The 8,821-nt window shown below is 47.6% G+C and overlaps 2 protein-coding genes across 3 annotated transcripts; one reads left to right on the top strand and one right to left on the bottom strand.

The window, feature by feature from the left end:
• Nucleotides 1-940: 940 nt before the first annotated feature.
• Nucleotides 941-1,857, bottom strand: Higd2a (HIG1 domain family, member 2A). The gene is made up of 2 exons (NM_025933.3): nt 1,669-1,857; nt 941-1,364 (listed from the first exon to the last, which is right to left on the bottom strand). The coding sequence occupies exons 1-2, from the start codon at nt 1,820-1,822 to the stop codon at nt 1,198-1,200; spliced, it is 321 nt and encodes a 106-aa protein (NP_080209.1). The 5' UTR covers nt 1,823-1,857; the 3' UTR covers nt 941-1,197.
• A 133-nt stretch (nt 1,858-1,990) lies between these two features.
• Nop16 (NOP16 nucleolar protein) lies at nt 1,991-7,897 on the top strand. 2 transcript variants are annotated; one of them, NM_178605.4, is made up of 5 exons: nt 2,014-2,227; nt 2,317-2,425; nt 3,421-3,490; nt 6,162-6,268; nt 6,664-7,897. In NM_178605.4, the coding sequence occupies exons 1-5, from the start codon at nt 2,121-2,123 to the stop codon at nt 6,805-6,807; spliced, it is 537 nt and encodes a 178-aa protein (NP_848720.1). In that variant the 5' UTR covers nt 2,014-2,120; the 3' UTR covers nt 6,808-7,897. The 2 variants fall into 2 exon arrangements, with proteins under 2 accessions (XP_030103152.1, NP_848720.1); XM_030247292.1 differs by lacking the exons at nt 3,421-3,490; nt 6,664-7,897 and having other exon boundaries at nt 1,991-2,227; nt 6,162-6,245.
• The last annotated feature ends 924 nt before the right edge of the window (nt 7,898-8,821 follow it).

The raw sequence follows: 8,821 nt of genomic DNA, 5'->3' as shown, positions 1-8,821 counted from the left end.
GGCCCAAGAAATGTATCTTCACTTTCTTCCCTTTCCCCTTCAGGAGGTATTCAGAGAGGCAGGGTGACCCATGGGAGGATTCGGTTCCTCAAAGCAACACAGTGACTACAGATCACAAATGCCTTTGAGACGCCTGTGTCAAAAGCTGGAGTGGTAAAGAGATCAGCAGAGTGGAGGGTCGCAGAGGAGGCTGCACCGGAGTAAGAGAAGTAGTCAAAGAATGGTGGTGGTGTGTGTTTGAACATCCTGACTCACAACAGGACCACGACAGGCCTCATCTACAGGCTACAGAAACTTGGAAATTGCTGGCAAACTTTCCCGTATTACATCAAACAGCTCACTGAATTAGAATCCCAAGAATGAACATTTGGGAATCTCTACTTTTAACCAGTGCCCCAAGTAACTTGACAGTGCCGAGGAAAGTTTGGATAGCACTAGGCTCTATGTTCCTCTTTCACAACTGGAGAATAAACCTCCGGCCTCACAATCACTATGTACTGTACTGCTGAGCTGTACCCTCAGGCCATTTTAAATGATACAGAGTCTAAGTTACTCTACTGAGTGATCTTGCATTTTTTTTTTTTTCCGAGACAGGGTTTCGAGACAGGCTCTGTATAGCCCTGGCTGTCCTGGAACTCACTCTGTAGACTAGGCTGGCCTCAAACTCAGAAACCCACCTGCCTCTGCCTCCCAAGCGCTGGGATTAAAGGCATGTGCCACCACTGCCCGGTGATCTTGAACTCTTGAAGTCATGTGCAGTCAGGCAAGATTCTTTCTTCTCCCTCAACCTTCAGAACAGTTAAGGCAATAGGCATGCACTGTCAGACCTAGCTGATTTTTAAAGGCCAGTCCTACTGACAGCCTGTTCCCTCTTAAAAATTTAAAGGAAAAATCATGGTTTTGATCGTAGGAATGAGATTAAGAAATAGTTCATCACATACAAGTGTAATAAGCTTTTATTAAGTAATTAAGGGGACGCATCACAAATAGAAGCATGCAACCCAACTGAAATGAACCTGGGATTTTGGGAGCGGGAGGGGGCAGCGGTGGAAGCGCAAATCAGTTACAAAATCGGCCACTTCCTCACCCAAATGACAATAAGGTCCGGTCTGAAACGGAGGGAGCAAGTCTGACAGGGATGTCTGTTGTTCCTGGGTTTTGTAATGGTTTCCATGGCGCTTTAAGACCCGGCTATACTCAGGCTTGAGACTTCATAGCAGATGCCGCTAACCCCAACAAGATGGCTACGACCGTGAAACCCTGTGCAGCGATCCGGGTGCGCATCATGAGTTGGGATCGGTGGCTCTGGCCGCGGTGGAAGCAGTAAAGGCCATAGGTGAGGGCAGCCGCCGTCCCCAGACAGCCTGGGGAGAGGACAACACACGCGGGAGGCAACAGGTCGGGTCCTGCAGGTCCCTTAAGGATGTAGCCCGTCCCAGCTTTCCCAGAGCCACAACAGGAGGGCAGTTCTACAGTCTGCTTCATCTAGTCCCAAGCCCCGCAATGCATTCCGATTCGTTTCAGTCACCCCCCACCCCGCACCGTCATTTCGTCACACCTCTGGTCCGCTCCCCTTCCCAAACCCCAGGCTTACTTGATCCACCCCTATTTCCTTTCCCTACGAAACCGCTGTCCTCTCGGTCTTCCGTTCCTACAGCACACACTTACCTATAGGCACCATTGGGTTCTCACGGGTCTTGCGAATAAACTTTTCCTTAAAGCCCTCTGGGTTGGAGTAGACCGTGGGGCTGAAGCCCTCGATAACTGGGGGCTTGGACGGATCAAAAGGCGCCTCTGGACTCACAGGACCGGGAGCCGCCATACCCACCAGCACAGAAATAGGTAGGACACAAATCCGGACACCGGACCCCGCCTTCTGATGAGGTCACTACGGGGCGGGGAAATAGCTTGCTGAGTGTAGCACGCAGGCGCCATTGCCCGTTGCTTTCTGGGAGTTGTAGTAAGTGAATGTGGAGGCACTAACTACTAAAACTACATTTCCCAAGAATCCTTGCGCGCACGGGTGGACGGAGACTATTAACACGCGGCTCTGAGAGCGTGGTTCTTGAGTTTGAGCTGCTGTTTCAAGGGTTTGAGCTGCTGTTGGGGCAGTTAGCGAGATGCCCAAGGCTAAGGGAAAGACTCGGAGGCAGAAGTTCGGTTACAACGTCAACCGAAAGCGTCTGAACCGGAATGCTCGTCGGAAGGCAGCGCCACGGATTGAGTGGTGAGGGGCCAGTTTGGAGGCGGGGGCCTGGGCTGGGATCTAAGGTGAGGTGACAGAATCTCGATTTCTCTCTCTCTCTTTGATGTTAGTTCCCACATACGACATGCCTGGGACCACACCAAATCCGTGCGGCAGAACCTGGCGGAGATGGGGTTGGCCATGGACCCCAACAAGGCGGTTCCCCTCCGTAAGAAGAAGGTACTGATAACGCAAAGCACTTTCCCCATCTCCACACTAGCCGCTTCCTATTTTCCTTCCCACCTGACGTTCCTTCACTGAGCAGAGTTTCAGAATTTGTTCTCTCTCTCTCTCTCTCTCTCTCTCTCTCTCACACACACACACACACACTTACTTCCCATATTTGTGATAAAGTCATTTTGCTTGCACTAATTCTGGTCAAAGACCTTTAACGACCTCCTTTATTCACGCCCCCTCCTCTGCTTACCATTTCTTCTCAGGTCAGTGGAATTTTCTAGAATGTATCTTTTTCTGTCCCCCAGAGCTTGAGGGGTTTTTTTTGTTTTGTTGTTTTTTCGTTTTTCGAGACAGGGTTTTTCTGTATAGCCCTGGCTGTGCTGGAACTTACTTTGTAGACCAGGCTGGCCTCGAACTCAGAAATCTGCCTGCCTCTGCCTCCCAAGTGCTGGGATTAAAGGCGTGCACCAACACCCCCCGGCTTACCCCAAGAGTTTTTTTTTTTTTTTTTTTTTTTTTAGTAAAATTATAACTAAGCACTGGCAGGTAAGTCCTCCCCATGAAGAAGCTATCGGACATGGCTCCCTGTAACTTATAAAGCGCTCTTCATGCACATGGTTTTTGTGGTGCTACTACACAGCAGAGTAAGGAAAGCATAGATATAGGCAGAAAGATGAATTGCTTGTTAAAAATATTACTGTGGGTGTCATATGCAACTGTATGAACATATCATGTGTGGTGTGACATGTGAGTGTGAGCATTAACATACCATGTGTGGTGTGACATGTGAGTGTGAGCATGAGCATACTGTGTGTGGTATGACATGTGAGTGTGAGCATGAACATACCGTGTGTGGTGTGATCTGGTTCTAGTGACTTTGGGCAAGGATTTTCTGATACAAGACATAGTTGTGTTTCCATAGGGAATGTCCTTCCCTAACGTTGGTCAAACTCTGACCAAAGGTGCTTGTCTGTTGGTCTCAAACCTGTTCTTTACAGGTAAAGGCCATGGAGGTAGACACGGAGGAGCGACCCCGGGATCTTGTACGGAAGCCCTATGTGGTAAATGGTGAGTGTGGGCTGTGTTCTTCTACCGTCCTGTCCTCTCTCATGTAGAAAGGGCACTCTGACTCTTCACTCTACAGCCAGAGAGCCCAAGATTCAAAGAGAGAGAAACGAAGAAGTCCAGGGTTCACAAGTAGTACTGTGCCCTGGCTGAGTTGTTTTCCAGCTAATATTGATGAGATTTCAATGGATGAACTAAGGTAGTAGACGCTCATACAAGCTAGAACTGGGTGTCTGAAAGGACGAAGAAGAAGGTCTCAGGCTTGTGCCCAGTTTCTCATGACTCGAGAGCTTGGCCTGTCATTTAGTCTGTCCAGTGATACATTTACTCCCCATGTGTTCCTGCTGTAGAGAGAGGCACACACCCTGCAGGAAAGAGAATATTCTTTGTTTGTTTGTTTGTTTGTTTGTTTGTTTCAAGACAGGGTTTCTCTGTGTAGCCCTGGCTGTCCTGGAACTCACTCTGTAGACCAGGCTGTCCTCGAACAGAAATCCTCCTGCCTCTGTCTCCCAAGTGCTGGGATTAAAGGTTTGCGCCACCACACCGGGCTGAGAATATTCTTGAATCCTTGCCTAACCTTTTCCCTACCTGTTGTAGGTTTATTGTGTGTGTGTATTTTTTTTAATTAATTTATTTTTATTGTATGCATATGGAGTACACTGTAGCGTGTTCAGACACACCAGAAGGGGGCATCGGATCCCATTACAGAGGGTTGTGAGCCACCACCTGATTGCTGGGAATTGAACTCAGGCCCTCTGGAAGAGCAGTCAGTGCTCTTAACTGCTGAGCCATCTCTCTAGCCCCTTGTCATTTTTTATTTGTGTGTTGGAAATTGAACCCTGGGCCTCTTGAATGCTAAGTGTACACTCAGCCTTATAGCCATACCTCCATTCAGGTGATTTTATTTTTTCACATCTCCTGATTTGAATAGACAGATGCTTGACATGAAATTATTTTGAGTCTTCTATTTGGCTGGTTCACATTAGAATTTTCGACAGTTCAACGAGGGGACCTACACCCTTCTGGAAATATTCACAGCCACATATACTTAAGGTGGTAAGGTAATTGTGTTTGATTTTTTTTTGTTTGTTTTTGTTTTTTCTTCTAGATGTAGTCTATGTTGCCCTGGCTATCCTTGAACTCACAAAGAACAACCTACCTCCGTCTCTTAAATTCTGGTGTTAAAGGCACCTGTAAGAATTTTTCTAAGATTTAAATTGTAGCTGAAAGAATTACATAAAATTTACCTTCTTGGCCCTTTTATAATGTATAGTTCTGACCCGGCAGTGGTGGCACACGCCTTTAATCCAAACACTTGGGAGGCAGAGGCAGGTAGATCTCTGTGAGTTGGAGGACAGCCTGGTCTACAGAGCAAGTTCCAGAACAGCCAGGACTACATTGAGAAACACTGCCTTGAAGAAAAAAGTACAAGTGTGTTGGTACATATATTCACACTGCTACATAATACAGCCCTGACATTGTTTTTGCAAAGCTGGGACTGTCCAACCACCAGGTCAGAGATGGTTTTGACTTTAAGAAGTTTTAGTTCCTCACGCTTAGATTGGTTCTGACCACATCATTTCTGTGTTTTGCCCATTTGCTTAGCGTTTATTCTCCTTGCCGTCCTGGAGACTGAATTAGCATGAAAGCGTGCTCTGCTCCTGAGCTGTACTCGAATTCTGTCTGGCTTTTATTTTTCTTTTATTTGTCAGTTTCATTTGTTTTTTGTTTTTTTTTAAAGATTTATTTATTATATGTAAGTACACTGTAGCTGTCTTCAGAACTCATTACGGATGGCTGTGAGCAACCATGTAGTTTTTGGGATTTGAACTTAGGACCTTTGGAAGAGCAGTCATTGCTTTTAACCGCTGAGCCATCTCGCCCCCCCCCCCCCCACACACACACTTGTGGGTTTCATTTGTTAAAATACTGTCTTGTAATGTAGCTGAGGCTAACCATGGACTTGAGATCAGCTTCTAAGTGCTGGTACTTCCTACCTGTCTTAAATATATTTTTAAAGACTTTATTTATGTGTGTGAGTACACTGTTGCTGTCTTCAGACACAGCAGAAGAGGGAATTGGACCCATTATAGATGGCTGTGAGCCACCACCATGTGATTGCTGGGAATTGAACTCAGGACCTCTGGAAGAGCAGTCAGTGCTCTTAACAGCTGAGCCAGCTCTCCAGCCCCCTCCTACCTGTTTTAAAAGTATAACAATGATTGGGTCCATGGTCAGGATTCTACCTTCACACATACAAGTGCTGTACCTGGGTCTAACCCTGCAGCCCTAATGTTGAGCAATTCTGACCTTCCCATTTCAAATGCTGGCATAATACACCAAGAAGAGACTTTGTGTTGGTAGTGGAGCTGGACACAATCCAACTTCCCATCTTGCTGCCCCTGGGGCCTGACACGGAGTAAGATTGGTAAGCGTAGTGGTTTTCGTTTTAAATCACAACTTGAGAACTGGTTTTCAGGAGTTGCCACGCTGATGGGTAGGAGGTAGGCTTGGGGATTCTAGGGCCTGAGAACGTGAGTTCTGGTTTTGGACTTGGGAAAGTGCTGCTGTCCAACAAGTCTTGTGACCTGGGATTGGATGGCTAGGTACTTGGGCAGCGCATGTAACACAAACAGGAAATCCTCATTCCGTTTCCTGGCTTCTCTTCCCCCAGACCTGGAGGCAGAAGCCAGCCTCCCAGAGAAGAAAGGAAATACCTTGTCTCGGGACCTCATCGACTATGTGCGGTACATGGTAGAGAATCACGGGGAGGACTACAAGGTGAGTTCTGCCCACAGGAAGAACACTCGGGCTTGTGGGGAAACTCACTGGCCTGTCTGCAGCTGACTAGAAACGAGGAGAAAAAGTCTAAAGATGTCTTTATGTTTGTGTTTTGCCTATGTGTACGTCCACTACATGTGTGCCTGGTACCTGTGTGGGTCAGAAGAGGGTATTGGATTCCCTCAGGACTGGAGTTATAGATGGCTATGAACTGTTTTGGGTCCTCTCTAAGAGCAGCCGCTGAACCAGCTTTCCAGCCCTCTAATGGCTTCTGAGATGAGAGAGCCGGACCCCAGGGATAGATTGGAAGTGGCACACTCTATTTAGGCAGCGCTAGGATTTGGATTTGAGCGTCTGCCTGTGTATCCCTCCACATGTCTGTCCTTCCTTTATAGGCCATGGCCCGGGATGAGAAGAATTACTACCAAGACACCCCAAAACAGATCCGGAATAAGATCAATGTCTATAAGCGCTTTTACCCAACGGAGTGGCAAGCCTTCATCGATTCTCTGCAGAGTAAGAAGATGGAGGTAGACTGAGTGGGGCACACCCCCAGACCTAGGTCTGCTGGAACAACGAAACCAAAGCCAGGCTGTAAGGCAAGGGGCGTGGAGCATCAGTGATGCTGGCTAAGTCCTGTGGAATCGGGTCTTACGTGCCCCCTCCCCCTTCCTTCTGGAGAAGGAACTCTTCATTTTGTTTTGTTGTTTTTTGAGAAAGAGCATCTCTCTAATAGCCTTAGCTGTCCTAGAACTCTCTCTGTAGACCAGGTTGGTCTTGAACTCACAGAGATCCACCTGCCTCTGCCTCTCAAGTGCTGGGATTAAAGGCGTGCACCACCACCACCTGGAGAAGGAACTCTTTCAAGGCCATGGTTTGTGTTCTGTTGGGAGCTTACAGAAAGCCGGGGCCTGCTGTTTCTTTTCAGAGGGATGCTCTGTTTCAGCTTGTTCTGTACATGATAAAGGAATATTTTACCCATGTAACATGACTAGGTGGGTTTTTGTTTGTTTGTTTGTTTGTGACTGGGCTTCTCAGTGTAGCCCTAGGTGGGATTAAAGGCACACTTGTGTAATATTTTTGTGTTTACTGTGCCCAGCTAAGCTCTGGAGTTGTCCCAGGAAAAGCTAATCTTACTAGCGAGCGGAGATGGATTATCAGCTCAACAGCAAGTACTGCAGTCCTGGGCTTTTGTAGGCGCTGCCTTGCCTTCTTCCTCGTCAGTGCTCCTAGTCTCGGTTTCCTCCAGACACTCTCCGGGAGGCCTGGGCTGACATAGAAGGGTAAGGAGCCAGGTCTCTGCTCACTGTGGATTGCTTTTTGTTGGCCATGGCTTAAATCAAACATCAGGGACCCAAACTTGCCATCTGGGACCGGCAGCCTGCTCGCACTACTCTACCGTGTGCCACTGCTAGGCTTTCCATGGCATGGCCATCTTCTGTTGGCAGGACTCTTGCAAGCAGTGGCCTGAGAATGTGATACCTACTCTGTAACAGGATCACGGGCAAGGGGTTTGAGCTGGGCATTTTAAGGCCTAACTAACCTCAACTATGAATGATGTAAAAACCTGCAATTGTGTGTATTGTATCTTCAGCGCTCTTGAAAAGCATATTTTATACATTGCCTATGACATTTGGTAAGATGCACTTTTATTTTTGTTATAGGGAAACAGGTCAGGTGTCCAGAGTGGGTGTGGGGTGACATCAAATCTGTTCTGAAGACAGCAGTTCATCCTTCCTCCAGTATCAAGAGGCCCTAGAATCTCCCGTGCCTGGAGCAGTCCTTAGGGTCTAGTGTGTACTCATCATTTGCCTCTGTAGCTTCTGCCCTCTGCACAATCCTAGCTTGTGTCATTGGCTAGAAGTTCCCTCAACTTGTTTACAGAATTTGGTTGCCAGCTTCTAGAAGCCATCACTGCCATCTTCCTTGCTCCCAGGGCACGTAAACTTCATAGCCAGAGCTGTCTATTCTGCAGTTGCTGGAGATGAAACACCTGTGCAAGCTTTCTTGCTAAGCTACACTCTCATCCATGGTGCCTTTAATTTTTCCTGATGTCCTTGCCCAACTGAGCTTCTGGACAAGGGACTATAGTGTTTGGCACAAGGCATATACTTGGGCTGCCTCCAAGGCCTAAGCATGGAGGCGGAAGAATTTTTTTTTTTTTTGAGATGGTCTATGTAGCTCTGGCTGTTCTGAAACTCTATGTCGACTAGGCTAGCCTCTAACTCAACTCAGGGGGTCCATCTGCCTGAGTCCTTTGATTAAAGACTTGTCCATTTTGCCCAGCTGGCAGAAAACTTTTGGTTTCTGGGGACATCAGCTAGATCCCTTTCTGAGGGTTAAAAGGCATTAAGTCACTGTCCCAAAGGTCAGAGGGTAAGTGACTGGAGCTCACTGTCCCAAAGGTCAGAGGGTAAGTGACTGGAACTCACTGTCCCAAAGGTCAGAGGGTAAGTGACTGGAACTCACTGTCCCAAAGGTCAGAGGGTAAGTGACTGGAGCTCACTGTCTGAGGAACTGTAAGTATCAGCCGTCCTCACGATGAGGACGATG

The sequence above is a fragment of the Mus musculus genome, chromosome 13 (assembly GCF_000001635.26).
Source record: "Mus musculus strain C57BL/6J chromosome 13, GRCm38.p6 C57BL/6J".
Lineage (NCBI taxonomy): Eukaryota > Metazoa > Chordata > Mammalia > Rodentia > Muridae > Mus > Mus musculus.
The sequence above is the reverse complement of the archived record's forward strand: the minus strand, read 5'-3'. Positions and strand labels throughout refer to the sequence as shown.

What these genes read in the sequence shown, in the direction of transcription:
- Nop16 (NM_178605.4), top strand. Translation starts at nt 2,121, where the DNA reads ATGCCCAAGGCTAAGGGAAAGACTCGGAGGCAGAAGTTCGGTTACAAC. An exon ending in TTCCCCTCCGTAAGAAGAAG is followed by an intron (nt 2,426 to 3,420) that starts GTACTGATAACG and finishes TGTTCTTTACAG; the next exon opens with GTAAAGGCCATGGAGGTAGA. An exon ending in GAAGCCCTATGTGGTAAATG is followed by an intron (nt 3,491 to 6,161) that starts GTGAGTGTGGGC and finishes CTCTTCCCCCAG; the next exon opens with ACCTGGAGGCAGAAGCCAGC.
- Higd2a (NM_025933.3), bottom strand. Translation starts at nt 1,822, where the DNA reads ATGGCGGCTCCCGGTCCTGTGAGTCCAGAGGCGCCTTTTGATCCGTCC. An exon ending in GAACCCAATGGTGCCTATAG is followed by an intron (nt 1,365 to 1,668) that starts GTAAGTGTGTGC and finishes TCCTCTCCCCAG; the next exon opens with GCTGTCTGGGGACGGCGGCT.